The sequence below is a fragment of the Balaenoptera acutorostrata genome, chromosome 20, assembly GCF_949987535.1.
Source record: "Balaenoptera acutorostrata chromosome 20, mBalAcu1.1, whole genome shotgun sequence".
NCBI lineage: Eukaryota > Metazoa > Chordata > Mammalia > Artiodactyla > Balaenopteridae > Balaenoptera > Balaenoptera acutorostrata.
The window spans coordinates 12,440,957-12,456,198 of record NC_080083.1 but is presented as its reverse complement, the minus strand read 5'-3'; the positions used below and the strand labels follow the sequence as shown (position 1 = coordinate 12,456,198).

The 15,242-nt window shown below is 47.1% G+C and overlaps 2 protein-coding genes across 3 annotated transcripts in view; one reads left to right on the top strand and one right to left on the bottom strand.

The window, feature by feature from the left end:
• ITGAE (integrin subunit alpha E) overlaps nt 1-15,242 on the bottom strand; it is a 59,248-nt gene that overhangs the window by 816 nt on the left and 43,190 nt on the right. Inside the window, exons 20-29 of one of the 2 annotated variants that reach the window (XM_007177439.2) lie at nt 14,389-14,521; nt 12,444-12,542; nt 11,844-11,923; nt 11,069-11,146; nt 10,485-10,548; nt 10,295-10,402; nt 6,843-6,899; nt 6,431-6,526; nt 5,166-5,261; nt 474-584 (exon numbers count right to left, since the gene is read on the bottom strand). In XM_007177439.2, coding sequence (XP_007177501.2) covers nt 474-584; nt 5,166-5,261; nt 6,431-6,526; nt 6,843-6,899; nt 10,295-10,402; nt 10,485-10,548; nt 11,069-11,146; nt 11,844-11,923; nt 12,444-12,542; nt 14,389-14,521 — 922 coding nt within the window. The remainder of the gene's footprint in view (nt 1-473; nt 585-5,165; nt 5,262-6,430; nt 6,527-6,842; nt 6,900-10,294; nt 10,403-10,484; nt 10,549-11,068; nt 11,147-11,843; nt 11,924-12,443; nt 12,543-14,388; nt 14,522-15,242) is intronic. The other variant, XM_057537047.1, reaches the window with a different exon arrangement.
• HASPIN (histone H3 associated protein kinase) lies at nt 7,046-10,053 on the top strand. The gene has a single exon (XM_007177438.2). The coding sequence runs from the start codon at nt 7,094-7,096 to the stop codon at nt 9,437-9,439; it is 2,346 nt and encodes a 781-aa protein (XP_007177500.2). The 5' UTR covers nt 7,046-7,093; the 3' UTR covers nt 9,440-10,053.

Genomic DNA, 15,242 nt, shown 5'->3' with positions numbered 1-15,242 from the left:
GGAATCTCTGGGCTGAGCTTTAAGGGAAGAGTGAGAGCAAGTCAAAAAGAAGGAAAGGGCTTACGGGTGTAGAGAGCCTAACTGCAAACACAGAGACACGAACCTATCTAGTTCAGTGTGTTGAGAAAAAAGCATGACTTAAGGGTGGAGAAAGTAGAGGCCAGAGTGGAAGGTCTTGAATAGCAGTGAAAGAGTCTGAACATCAAAACAGGGGAAGGAAAGGAAAGGACTTAAATAGGGGAACGACAATCAAGTTCGTTTTAGGAAAATATCTCTGTACTCCAATTCTTCAATTAGATCTTTATCTTCTTCAGACAGAAACTGTCTTACTCATTTGCCTCAACAGGCGTGTGGTTGAAGGAAGAGGGAAAGGTGGTCACAAGGCCAGGGAAGCTGCTCTAGGTCAGGGGCTGGCTGTCCTAAGGAGGACTGTGCCCAACTCCAGAACCTTTATGAACATGAGTGGAACCGACCTTGACTAGGATGACTATAATCACGATCAAAACCAGAAGGCCACCAACACTGCTTTTAATAATGAGAGACAGAGAATACGCCTCCTCATCTTTCAGGAAGATGACAGTGATCTGGAACAAAACAAAGAGATCATCCAATAAGTCAGGTAAGGCAAAATGAGAAAAAAATTTCACGTTATTTTAAGGAGCAAAATGTGAGAACTTGGCAACATACAGTGTATTGATCAAAACTGATGACAGGGGACTTCTCTGGTGGCGCAGTGGTTAAGAATCCGCCTGCCAATGCAGGGGACACAGGTTCAAGCCCTGGTCCAGGAAGATCCCACATGCCGCGGAGCAACTAAGCCCATGCGCCACAACTACTGAGCCCACATGCCACAACTACTGAAGCCTGTGCGCCTAGAGCCCGTGCTCTGCAACAAGAGAAGCCACTGCAATGAGAAGCCCGTGCAACGCAACAAAGAGTAGCCCCCGCTCGCCGCAACTAGAGAAAGCCCACACGCAGCAACGAAGACCCAACACAGCCAAAAGTAAAATAAATAAATAAATAAATAAATAAAAATACTGATGGAATTAAAAAAAAAAGTGTACACACCAATGGTTTTTAGTATATATATAAAAAAAAAAACTGATGACAGTAAGGCAAAAAGCTAAACATTTCCTGATGCAGCATCTAAAATTATCTGATGAGATTTCTGGTTTCTGCTTCCACATGTAAGGAGCTTGGAAGTCACCACTCCATGCTAACAAGTAAAAAGCTGAACAAACTGAAAAATCAACAACAATTTTTGGATCCCGAAGAGAGCGGAGGCCACAAGGCAAATTGCTGCCCCCAAGAGCGGAGGGAGACACAGAGAGACTGACCCAGAGAGCAGAGGCTCCCCAGCACCAGGGAAGGAAAACCCGAACCGCAACTGGCGGCTGCAAGCGCAGTGCTGACAACCCCGGGGCTTACAAGCTCCAGGAAGCCCAGCCGCGGGGCTGAGCTTTCCTCCGGGAGCTTGACCAGCTTCCCACAGTAAATACTGGAGAAAACACCCTTCATGCTTCCAGCAGGGGGAGGGGAAGAGGAACCATTTTGAAATAAGCCAGAGAACTCTCATCTTAACAAGGCCTGTCCTCAGGGGAAACTAGTTAACTAGCCTAACCTGCTGGGTAATATCAGAGGCTAACTGTCCTGGGGGAAGGGAAGTACCCAACTCAAGCCCACTCTAGCCATCCTGTCCCACCTAATGGGGTTGAAAAAGACTGAGAAACAGGGGTGAAGTTCGCAGTCCAAAGGCACAGGCTCATTAAAAGACTGAGGCCTAATCACAGAACGACAGCACACTGCCTCTCCCCAACACCTCACCACATTCATGAAGGTCCGTCTACAGCAGTTCCTTTTACCTGGTACAGCGTGTCCAGCTACCAAGAGAAAATTACCAGGCATACCAAAAAGCAATAAAACACAACTTGAAGAGACAGAGCAAGCATCAGAACCAGACACGGTGAGAATGTTGGAATTATCAGACCAGGAATTTAAAACAACCATGACGAATATGCTAAGGGCTCTAATGGTTAGAGCAGTCGGCACACATGAACGAAGAAAAAGAGCAGACGGGCAATGTAAGTGGACAGATGGAAATCCTAAGAAAGAACCAAAAAGAAACGTTAGAGATGAAAACCCGCCGTAACAGGAAATGAAGAATGCCTATGGTGCGCTCATTAGTAGACTGGACATGGCTGAGGAAAGAATCTCGGAGCTAGAGATAGCAACAGAATCCTCGAAAAGCAAAGAAAACAAAAACTAAAAACAAAACGAAAGAAAAAAAAAACCCAGAGCACAGGAAAATTATCTGCTGACCAAAATACTTTATACAAACTATTTTGCTCTCTTATCTAGGAGAGTTAAGTCTGCCAGGAGACTGTGACCTTCTGTTTGCGAGAGAGAGAGAGAGAGAGAGAGAGAGAGAGAGAGAGAGAGAGAGAGAGAGAGAGAGAGAGAAAGAGAGGGAGAGAGAGGGAGAGAGAGAGAGAGATTCTATATTAAGGAGTCTCTGACAGTTTAATAGAGGGTCCCAGCAAATTAAGATCTCTAGGTTTTAAAGAACACTGAAAGATGGAAAATCAAGATTCTACAACCAGGTATGCCCCAAGCTCACCATCTTCAAAATGATTTCTAAGTCCCTTCCAACTCTGTTCTGACAACTCTTTTTGATCTCCCCTAATGACTGATAGGACATTTTCTGACATGAAATACGTGACAAAGATAAGGGTCTGCTCTTCACCAGACTAACGTCAGTGACACAGTAATAAATGCAAAATGGCATCCACGTGTACTATTGAAAAGCCCTTCCATTAGAAGTCATCCCAGCATTGCTGTCCAGAGGCCCTCTCCATCCCAGGGCTCAAGTGGAAAACCCAGGGGATGTGCTTCCCAAGTGAGACCCAGACATGGCCCTCCCAAGTTGTGCCCAGCACACAGACCATGGCCAGAAGACCATCAAGACATCTCTGCCTGCCCAAAACACTGAATTCCCTTCATCTAAGTGTTCAAGCACCAAGGTCAGGGATGCTTTGGAGAGAATTTCTGTATGGGATGGAAGGCTGGACAAATTTACCTTTGAGGCCTCTTCCAATTAAGTCATAAACACTTCCAAGGGTTGACCCTCCAGGCACTGTTTAACTCATACAAACTGAACTTAAGTACTGGGCCTTGGGAATAGCGAGGGAGCAACGCAACAGAGAAGAAGAACAGGAAGAGAGCTGGTTTTTTCCTTCATGGAAGAGTAAATGGAGGGCAGCGGGGAGTATGGGGAGAAGACTTGAGAACCTGAGGTTTAAGAAAGTAATGAAAGGAAGTCCCAAGATGACAGTAATGTAACATGTCAGGTTTGAGTAGAAGTACTCTTATTTCTCAAAGCCTCTTCCCTTTTTCCTCTTCCAAAACCACAGGTTCTTAAAGTGCCCTAAAGGTGTCCTGGTAGAGGTGAAGGGAGAAGCAGGACACAGAATACCCCTGCTTGTAGCAAACACTCTTGGTGGCCCACCCAACAGCCAATCTCTCCTTTCCTAGTTTGTTCAGAAGTCATGACTGGTCTAAGCTGATCATGACAAAGTCATCCCGCTTTGCCAGTGACTGACACGAGATCTAGTTCTCACTAATAAGTTATAAGGAGATTATCTGCTGGGAGTTTTTAGGAAAATTGTCCTCCTTGAAAAGGGAAGGCTGGAATTCCCTGGCAGTCCAATGGCTAGGACGCTGTGCTTCCACTGCAGTGGGCATGGGTTCAATCCCTGGTTGGGAAACTAAGATCCCACATGCCACACATAGTACAGCCAAAAAAAAAAAAGAAAGAAAGAAAAGGGAAGACAAATGAGGAAAAACTCCTTTTGCTACTGACCTCTTGGCTTCTATTTTGTATACTGCCATGTGAAAATATATCGCTGGGAGAAGTGGAAAGTGGCATCTTTGTGGCAGCCACAAGGGAAGGCGTCCCCAGCACACGGACGGTAGAGCACAAGATTCAAAGGAGCCAGGCCGTTGACACTGGTCTGCCTCCCTCACTGGATAAACAACAGAGGCCTTTATCGCACATTAGTGCTAGTGTCTTGCAGCTGAAATGTAAATACTTTGCTTGGGGTCCTGAATTTTAAAAAAGGAAAATCATCGTGGGGACTCTATGCTATAGAAATAAAAGCGTCAGTAAGTAAAAGGGGGAAATTTATACATAAATTATTTAAGAATGTGCATGTAAGAAACTGTTAACAGTAATTCCCTTTGGGAAGAGGGAATCAGGGGTGTGGAAAGGGGGAAGTAAAGGAACCATTATTTTTTGTTTGGGATCTTTGTGTAAGGCTTGGATATTCTTGCTTTTCTATTTAATAAAAAAAAATCTGAGCAATGGGATAACGGGGCACTTCTCTTTCTTCCATATCATTTTCTGTATTAGAAATACTTAAAAATAAAAGGAAATGTTTTTCCTGACATGTTTGGAGAACTGCGCCTTTCCCCTCCTCCAAGGAGGAAATCAGAGGACCTAATGTTTAGCGATCCAGCCTCACCCTCTTGACATTCCTTCCAATACTGAATCATGCTTAACTACAGAGCTCACAGATGGACCATCTCTGACGCCGGCAGCACATCTAGGTGAGTGTCAACAAGAATGACAATTCAGGGTGGCACACACAGTATTCGGCCCACAGATCACAAAGGTCAGTCTGACTTGCAGTTGTACTTCTGCAAAACGAATCCAAGGGTTCTAGTACTTAGTCTAAGACTTATAAAAAAATTATGCATTCCTGAGTATTGTAACCGTGCAACATTGTAACTAAACACTGATACCACACACTAAGAAGAGAGTTGTTATATACCCCCCTCCCCAAAAATTTCTCACCTAAGAAATTTAAAAAAAAAAAAACATTTTCAAATCAAAGTATATACAGCTGTTGATTTCAGCCTAGTTATTTCAACTGAGACTTCCTCTGCTTAGGTCTCTTATTCAGTTGCCTCATTTCAGAGACAGAAAAATTGAGGCAGAAGCTGAGTAACTCAAGGTCACGGAGGCAGTTGCTAGCAGAGTCAAGATCAGAGGTGATAAGACTAAAACAGGAAGAGGGCAACAGCCAAGTGTCTGTACGGGGGCCCAAAGGCCAGGCACAATTTTCCCAGGACATCACCCAGAAAACGAGAAGACAGTCAGGGATTACCTTAGTTCTATGGTTCTCTGCATTGAGCCCCTCATATAGAGATTTGTTGAAAGATATTTCACCAAGGATCTGCAGCTCAGTCACATCTCTTCGTAACTATAAGATGGGGAAGGAAAAAAAACGAAACACATTTTAGACATGGACTTACTGTTCTTTTTTTTTTTTTTTTCAGTTAACTGTTTAAAAAGTTTTTATTGGAGTATAGCTGATTTAAAACAGACTTACTGTTCTTGGACAGCACTCATCATCTGTCCCTTTAATCGTGTTCCTTCTCCAGTATTCCTCAGCAACCACAAAGTTACCCAAGCAACAAACCTGCAGTTATACCTCAACTTCTTTTCCCTTATCCTTTACTTCATGCCACACCCTCATCGACCTACCCACACGCCCCAAGTCAGTTGTTGATGATTCTTTTTGTTTTTTAGCCTCTCTTGCACCTGTCCCTTTTTCTGCATCCTCATTGCTACTTCTTCAGCTCAGATCTCATCATTCTCACCTGGATCATCACAAGATGTTAAACTAGACTTTAGTCCCTACCTTTGAATGAGTCATCAGGGAAGGCCTAAGAGGTAACATGTGAGTTAAATACAAGAAGAAACCACATACATGGAGATCTATGAGAAAAGCAGTGTCATGCAGAAGGAACAGCAAGTACAAAGAACCTGTGGCCAGAACAATATTGGCAAACTGGAGTATAAGAAGCAGGGAAGAGGCGAGAACTAGGAGATTAAGTTGAAGAAGCAAGCAGAGACCAGATCACAGGGTGCCTTGCACACCACTGAAAAAGACAAAATTAATCTAAGTGTATTCAAACTTTTTTAAAAAGCAGATAAGTGGCACAGTGTCTTCTTTTAAAACATAGCTGTTATATGAAGAACGTTTGTAGAGGGCATGGCAAAAGCAGAGGCAAGAGCAGAGAGAAGGATACTGCAATAAACCCAGTAAGAGGGGTGGCCTGAACTACAACAGTACCAGTGGAGATGGAGAGAAGTGAATGGATTTAGAATATATTGGGGGGGCAGGGGGTAGAATCACAGAGCTTGCTGCTGGAACAGATACGGGGATGAAAGAAAAAGAATCGCAAGTAATTCCTAGAATTCCTAGTAAGTAACCTGAATAAGTTACCCTAGTTAGTAACCCTGAGTAAGTGGGTAAGCAACAGGTTGGGATAGGAGGTGGATCAAGAGACCTGTTTTGGACATGTTACATTTGGAGATGCTATTATCCTTCTTAGGGTAACAGCAGGATAATCAAATCTCAAGTACCTGTTCTGATTGACTCAAGGAGACCTCTGCAGCCACGGTTACATTTTCTTTATCCGAGGTGACGTTACAGCTCACTGAATGCCATTCTTCCACATGCTGGAAGAAGGTGTGTGTTAGTTGGCACAATTCCTCTTCGGGTGGAAAAGCCGGGAACTTTAACACTTGGCACACAGAGCACCTCAAGGCCCCGGAATAGAGAGTGTGAGCAGTTTCTGCGCTCACTTGGCTCGAGCAAAGCCGCAACCCTGGCAAACGTGACCCAGTGTAGAGGCTAAGGGGCGCCTTGGGACAGCCCTGCCTGTGCTTTCAGGGGAAACCTCGGAAAAGTAGAATCCGTGCGTCTCACGTCACCGGCTTCAGGACCTCTCCCTCCCTGCCGCCCCGCCCCGGCCTCTCGGACGACCGCGCTCACCTGAACCAGATCGCTCCCACAAACGCGCTCCGGACTCTGGGTGCACACAGTGTGAGCCTGAAACAAGACCCATTCCCGGGACGCAATGAGAAAGCCAAACCGCCATACTTATCCGCCCTCTCCCACTTCCCGCGAGACCCATCGTGATTTGCGGGCGCTAGGACCCGGCGGGCAGGCGAGCCGGCGCTCGGGTCTGCGTCTCTAAGAAGTCTCGCGGTGTTTGCATTTGAACTGTCTGGCGGGTGTCGGCGATGGCGGCGTCACTCCCGCGACCCGGCAGTCGGCTCTTTCGAACGTATGGGGTAGCCGGCGGCGGGGGGCCGCGGCGGCGTCCGGGCCAGGCAGCGGTGCAGTGGTTCCCGCCGCAAGACCGGAAGCGTTTCTTCAGCAGCAGTAGCAGCGACGCCAGCGGCGGCGGCCCCTCGAAGTCTGTCGTCTCCGACGATCCTGACGACCCCGACTTCCGCGGCAGCCCGGTGGGTCAGCGGCGGAGGCGCGCTGGCGGCCGACTCTCCAAGGACCGGCCGAGTCTGATCGCGACCCCGAGACGCCTCAGGCTGCGAGCGCGGTGCCCGCAGAAGTGCAGCACTCCCTGCGGCCCGCTCGGACCGCCGCCCTTCCCCAACGGCCACCCAGGCCTCCTGAGCCCGGACCTCAGTGTGTGCGGCCAGCCCGGGGACGGCGGCGAGCTGGGCACCAGTGCCTCCCTGTTGAGTTCTCCGGCCTCTCCCGGCCCCGGGTCCCCTGCCCCAGGAGACAGCATCTGCGCCGACCCCCCCGCCTTTCTGGATGCAGCCTCTGAAGCTCCGAGCGGCTTCCAACTCCCAGAAGCCTCCCTGGACCAGGTACCTCTCCCCTCTTCCCAGGAGGCAGAGACAGCAGGAGGCAGGCTCACCAGGTTGGCCCACCAAGCCCGTGCCAGCCTCAGGTCAGCTCTCTGTAGCTTTTTGGACTCAGGAAATCCTGAGGATTCTGAGCCTGGGCCAGATGGGAAGAATATGCGGGAGTCCTGCTGTGACAGGGAACTGGTAGGGTGGAGGCTGGAGAGCCCAGGTTTATCCAGCACAGGTAAGAAGAGGGCCACGGACCAGGACTTCGGTCGAGAGGCTGGGTCTCAGGAGGCTGTCCAGATAGAATACGGGGAGGCCCGTGGGTGCAAGGGTGGTATGGAACCTGGGAAAAGCAACAGGCCTGAGAGAACCGGGCCAAGCCGGAAAAGGAAGCATCAAGAGACAGCAGAAACCTCCTTCTGCCATCACCACCAGTTTAAAAAAGGCCAAAAGATGGAAAAAGATTCATTCGTCACCCAGGACCTGACTCGTTTACAGAATGCCTGCTCTTGGACCAAAGCCAGGGCCTCCTTCAGCTTCCACAAGAAGAAGATGGTGACCGCCGTGTCAAAAGTGTGCAGCGTCTACACCATTGCCAGTTCTCTCTCTGAGTCCCTCATATCAGAATATTCAAACCTTCCTGTCACAAACAGAACAAACAGTGCCCTGGACCCTTGGCACTTTTCCTCCATGTATTTGCTCACCCCCTTAAAGACACTACATGCCACAGAAAAAAAGGCATCCGATGCAGAAAAGGTTTATGGGGAATGCAGTCAGGAGGGTCCTATCCCCTTCAGCGACTGCCTTTCCTCAGAAAAACTGGAATGCTGTGAGAAGATTGGGGAAGGGGTGTTTGGTGAAGTGTTTCAAACAGTTGCTAACCACACACCTGTAGCCCTAAAAATCATTGCTATTGAAGGACAGAAGTTAGTCAATGGAGCTCATCAGAAAACTTTTGAGGAAATCCTGCCAGAGATCATCATCTCCAAAGAGTTGAGCCTCTTGTCTGATGAGGTATGCAACCGTACAGAAGGCTTCATTGGGCTGAACTCGGTACACTGTGTTCAAGGATCTTACCCTCCCTTGCTCCTCCAGGCCTGGGATCGCTATAACTCAACCAAAGGGTCTGCAAATGACCGGCCTGACGTTTTTGAGGAAGACCAGCTCTTCATCGTGCTGGAATTTGAGTTTGGAGGGATCGACTTAGAGCAAATGAGAACGAAGCTGTCCTCCATCGCCACTGCAAAGAGCATTCTGCACCAGATCACCGCGTCCCTTGCCGTGGCAGAGGCATCGCTGAACTTTGAGCACCGAGACTTGCACTGGGGGAACGTGCTCTTAAAGAAAACCAGCCTCAAAGAGCTCCACTACACCCTCAATGGGAAGACGAGGTCCATCCCCACCCGAGGGCTACAGGTCAACATCATCGACTACACCCTGTCACGCTTGGAGCGGGACGGGATCGTGGTTTTCTGTGACATTTCCATGGACCAAGACCTGTTTACAGGAGAAGGTGACTACCAGTTTGAGATCTACAGGCTGATGAGGAAGGAAAACAACAACTGCTGGGACGAATATCACCCTTATAACAACGTGCTCTGGCTACACTACCTCACAGATAAGATCCTGAAACAAATGACCTTCAAGACCAAAGGTAACACCCCTTCCTTGAAGCAAATGAGGAGAAAGATCAAGCATTTCCATCAGACTATGTTGAACTTCAGCTCTGCCACAGACCTGCTCTGCCAGCACAGTCTGTTTAAGTAAGCTGGGGTTGCTGACCACCCCCAAAGGAGAGGGCACAGGTCTGGAAGCCCCTGATGCCGTTTTTAACCTCTATCCCCACAGCAGGGTGGGATTCCTGTTCTTACGGGTTTCCAATCAGCTTTTCAAACAAGAATTTTGTTTCCAAGTGGAAGCTGAAATGTTTGTTGAAATGTTTAAACTTAACAAATATTCTTTAAAAATAAACTATACATGAGAACAAGTGTTTACAACTGAAAAGCCCTCTTTCTGTCAGCAGACTCCATTTTGTAAATTCCTTTCCACATTTTCCTTTTTGAGCCTTGACACTTTATGTAGCCTGAGCAGGAAAAAAAAAAAGGAACGCCCAAGGCCTCAGCTGTCACACTGATCAGAGCCTGTCGCTGTAGGTGTTGTAAGGCTGGCTTTGACAGACGAGCCAACTGAGAGCAAAGAGGCTGTAGCGGAGCAGAGTCCTGGCAGACAGACTGCAAGGCAAGCGGGAAGGAAGATGGTAGGCAATTTATAGGGGGACGTGCGAGAAATGCCACATGTTTATCAAGCTCATTTGCCAGGCACAAAGAGAAGCAGAATTTATCAATGATTTTCAAATGGAAAATAAATTTCTCCATGGCTACTCAAAAGGTTTGAATTTTGCTTATTTTTTCATCAAGGGAAGAAAAACTGGAATGTCACTTTAAGGGCTGAGTGGTTAATATTCCTTGTGAACATGACTTTGGTAATTTACGCCTAAAATGTGTTCCCAGGTTAACTAATCTTTTTCTACTCCTTTTCTAGAGTTCTAGTTTTTATACCTTTGAGAATCCACAGTCACTCTGGAAAGAGATGTGATGGTGATATAGAACCGCCTCTATGTACCTGAGTCTTGGTCAGGTTCTTCACTCTTATGACCTGGAAACCTTGTAATTTAACTGGAACACAAATTTGCAGCTGGAACTCGGCTCCAAAGAGGTTCTCCCCATGTATCTGCAAAATAAATCAGAGTGGGAAGTCACGGCTGGTGTTGCTTTGCCACCTGTGGCTTTGCAATGACAAGCATGGCACTTACATTGAAGAGGAACTCTTTGTGGTGGGAAAGCCCCTGGCTTGTGTTCATGTATGTCACAGATGGTCTGCATTTGAGAGGACATGGGTTAGGCCTCAAGGCCCCTTTCTCATTTTAAAAAACCTCAGTGCTACCAATTGGATACACTAGGACAGAGGGCACCTGATCCTTAATAGCGATCAAAGCTGAATATCAAAACGTAAGGTGGTGGTAGGGCAGGTGGAATCAGGTTAGAATATTCGAATTCTGTATATTTGGGCTGGTTCTGTATCTAATTATAATGCCTTAGAGTGGCCTTACTTTTTTCCATCCTTTCTTCCCAATCCCATAGCCCCTCTCTTCCCTCCTTGGCATCACATCAGTTCCCTTTTGTATCAAGACCAGTTGGCACTGCTCCTCCTTTGATTATAACCATGGGTTTTCTAGGACCCAACTGTTAGTGCCCTAGACGTCATTGGGCGCCAGGGTTCTAAGCAGCCTCCTCTCAGGGAAGGGCAATGCCCACATCTACCCTGACCACAAGTTCCACCCACAAGAGAAAATGCCTGAAGCTGTCCCGCAGGTGTGGGCCCCTTGGAAGTACTTACTTGGGAAGAACTGCAATGAAGCCATGTTTGAAATGAAGGCTGTGGGTCTTACTGACCAAAGACCTTCTTTCATTGGAACTAGGAAATAAGAATGTCAGTTTATAGCACACCTGCTTTGTACACATGGCTTCTTACCTTGGCTTCCTGGGATCACTGGGGGTCAGATAGAAAAGACTGGGAGATAAGCAATTAGAGTGCAGAAGACGCTCTAGAAGACCATACTTAGAGAAACTGATTTTAAAAGGGTTTCTCAACCTTGATAATATTGACATTTGGGGCCAGATAAGTCTTTGTGAGAGGCTGTTCTGTATATTGTAGGATGTTTAGCAACGTTCCAGGCCTCTACCCACTAGATGCCAGTAGCACCCGCCCCAAGTGGTGCCAGTCAAAAGTGTCTGAAGGCGTTGCCCCTGGGGGCAGAATCACCCGTTTGGGAATTTTCCCAACACCGTACCCGACTCTACCCCAAACACAGAGGTTTTGCAGAAGACAGAGCTTCTCCGAAGTTAAATGAACCAGAATTAGAGCTCCAGTCCAAAGCTCATTCTTCCAGACCATACCATAGTTTTACTTTGTCAGTAAAAGAACATTTTAAATATCTTCGGTAACAAGAAGGGAAAGCCAAGTCACAGCAGGGACACACGTGCCTTCTCAGGGCTCACTGAGGTTCCCCTTCCCGGGCAGTGAGGGAGCCAGAGCTATTACGCACGCACATGGGAGGGAGGCTTCTTGCAGGGCCACAGGCTGGGCCTGCTGTGACACAGGCATTACTTACTTGGTGATTGTCACAGCGATGTCAGCTGTCCTGTTTGGAAAGGCACTCTCCTCCAGCTGCCAAACTAATGAAAAGTTTGCCTGTTTAAACAAACAAAAAAGGTCACTTGATTCCCCTTTATACCACTCACAACTCAAACTGCTTCCTACTAACTAAACAGACCTGGGGAACATAATTCATACTCCTCATGTTCTTGTAGCACAGCATGCTTCAAGGTCCGTTATTCCACGTTAAGCCTCACAATGTCAAGATGGAGTAAGTGGGGCAGACAGGATTATTCCCCTTTACAGTTGAGGAAGCTGCTTCAGAGATTTCCCACAGCACAGAGATCATCAGTGGCAGATCAGGGACTCATAACTTCGGGTCTGATGCTCCTTCCATACTGCCCCCAGCTTCACTCTGCTGTACTGGGGTGCGTCAACCATTTATCTGTGGCTGTATCCCTCACCCCCACCACTCCCTACTTTCAGAGCACGCTTGGCCACTCTGAGCACTCTAAGAGAAGTGTGGAGACCGCAACTGAGATTCTAATGAGACTGGGAAGTAGAAGACACCAATCCCAGGGTAGTGAGAAGAGTCAGCCAATCAAAACAGACTCACAGATGACCTCTTGAGTATGGGGTGACCGATCTTGCAGTTCATGACCAGGACAGAAGCAGTTGGTTTAGGGTCATCGCACTGAATGTTTGGAGAAGGAGGCTGTTAACATAAAAGACGTTGTTTTTGTTTTGTTTTGTTTTGTTTTTGACATTGATTTTAAAAGGCAAAAAAAGGAGCAGTTTCCTTACACCAATTCAACATGCCAGACGCCCTGCCAGGAGCCAGGGACACAAATAAATTAGACTTTGTCCTTGTCTCCCTCACAAGCTGGGCAGAAGGGCTCAATACTAGATGGTTGAGGAATTTAAATACAAGGCCTAAGGAGTGGTTCTGTGAGAGCAGTACAGAGAAAAGCAGTAGAGAAAGATGAGGTCCAACCAGGAGTATTCAAAGTCTTCATGGGAAAGGAGACATTTGAACTGGGCCTTGGACCAATGCAGATTTCATGTACTGAGCCAGGCAGGAAGGCCAGCATGAGCCCAAGCACTGCCATGCAGCCTTTTTCAGCCACGGTTCCTCATCCAGACCACTGAATACAGAAAATGACTTGAGTCATTTTCTTTATTTCTTAACTCTTTTCTTAATTCTCCCAAGGATGTTGCATCTAGTTCCATTCTAGATGCTTAGGAGATCATGGCATTCTTCTCATGTATTGGACGCTGTCTTAGCCCAAATAGCCTCAGACCACTAGGGACACACTCGTAGTATGACGAAGCCAGGTTTGTTGACTCATTACAATGAGGAAAACTGCACTGTGGTGTATCTCACCAAACAAAGGAAAAGATAGTTATTAAAGGATTCTGGGGAAAGGTGGAATTCGGGAAAATGTAAACAAAGCAGTGTTTTGATAGGCCGAAAACAAAGCAGGGCTGTGTGTAAAAGGGCCACTCAGCATCAGGTCTGGACTGCAAAGTGGACTCAGGGACCCATTTCCTTGGAGACTATTAAGGTGAATGTGAAAAGTTACGTCCAGAAACATTTTATCTGAAGCTCCAAGCCTCAGATGGAAAATGAGAGTGCTTCTCTTTGTCAAAGTGGCTTAGACTCTCCAGGCAAGAGTAAGATGGTTTCATAATTACAGATAAAACTTCAAACAGCAAAGTTGCTGACTGCCTATGATTTTAGGGAACAAAATTTCTCAGTGTTACAATACTTTACAGCTGCAGGGTGTCCTTGGGAGAAATACTGTTTCCTAGTATCTTGCAGCTGGTTTTGAGTCTGTGCTCCCAAGCTGATGAAAGGCTGAGCAGACTCTTACTTTCCAGTCCAAGCTACTTTATTAGAGATTATTTCTCTCTCAGAACTCTAGTTAAGAAAGGCTGCAAGGGGACTTCCCTCATGGCGCAGTGGTTAAGAATCCACCTGCCAATCAATGCAGGGGACACGGGTTCGAGCCCTGGTCCGGGAAGATCCCACATGCCACGGAGCAACAAATCCCGTGTGCCACAACTACTGAGCCTGCGCTCTAGAGCACGTGAGCCACAACTACTGAGCCCGCGTGCCACAACGACTGAAGCCCGCGCACCTAGAGCCCAGCTCCGCAACAAGAGAAGCCACCGCAATGAGAAGACCACACACCGCACGAAGAGTAGCCCCCGCTCGCTGCAACTAGAGAAAGCCCGCGCGCAGCAACGAAGACCCAATGCAGCCAAAAATGAATAAATAAAATAAATAAATTTATTAAAAAAAAAAAAAAAAAGGCTGCAAGCAAAAGGAGTGATTGGGCAGCAAAATAGCACCATTGAAGATTTTTAAAGCAGAGAATGACATGATTGGATCCACGGCATATAGTTGGATTGGGGGGGGGATCCATCTAGTTAATAATCATTTACTGGATGGACCAGGGTGAGGCCGGAGGCAGAGTTAGGAGGCTGCTGTAACAAAGCAAGTATGCCGGAAGGGAAAGCCACGAGCAGTGTGGTTCCCAAAATGCTGCCATAGTTACCTTCTGCATCCTCTTAAACTGCAAGTTTCTGGGGTAATTCAAAGCCATGCTTGTCATGTAGGAATCTTCCCCAGAGTTAGTTAGGCTAATGTTCATGCTCAGCTCCTTTGTGAGACCCACCACCAATTCCTGCCTGCACAGGGTAGGCAAATAGATAAATGTTACCAGTTTAATCTGTACAAACCTCAGTGCAATACAACAGCACCTTTTTAACTAACTTCTTAGATAAATTGCTTAAAGGATACATTTAGCCTAGATTTTCTTCCCCTCAACATAAGCAAACATCTGGACTGCCATACCTCAGCTGCTGTGTGACATGACCATGATTACCATGTGTCAAGGACTGTGTTAAATGCTTCACACGCTCAGTCAATCCTCGTAATAACCCTATGAAATAGTACGGTTGCTCTCTGTTCTATAGAGAAAGGAACAGAAGCCAAGGGAGGCTAACTAGCTTGCCTGAGGTCCAGCAGCCTCAAAAGGGAGTTGGGAGAAGTGGATCTAAATCCTCTTTCTACCACCAACGCACTGTGACCCTAGGCAACGTACTTCGTGACACAAATTCATCCATCTCACATACATTTACAGAAGACTTTCTCTGTGCCAGACACCCTGCTCGACATGGGAGAAACAGCACGCGGGGGACAGACGCTGCCCCTGCCCCCGTCTTGGCCTCAGCCTTCCCACCCCCAGAATCATCCCGGCCCTTCCAATTTAAAGGCTGTGGGTTAAAACATGAATCTGTTCAGCCTGGAGAAGACTTGGGGACATGTAAGTGCTTCTTTCCATCCGCTGAGGCACCATGGGGCCCCTCAGTAATTGAGACCTACAGGGAAACATATCAACAACAAAGA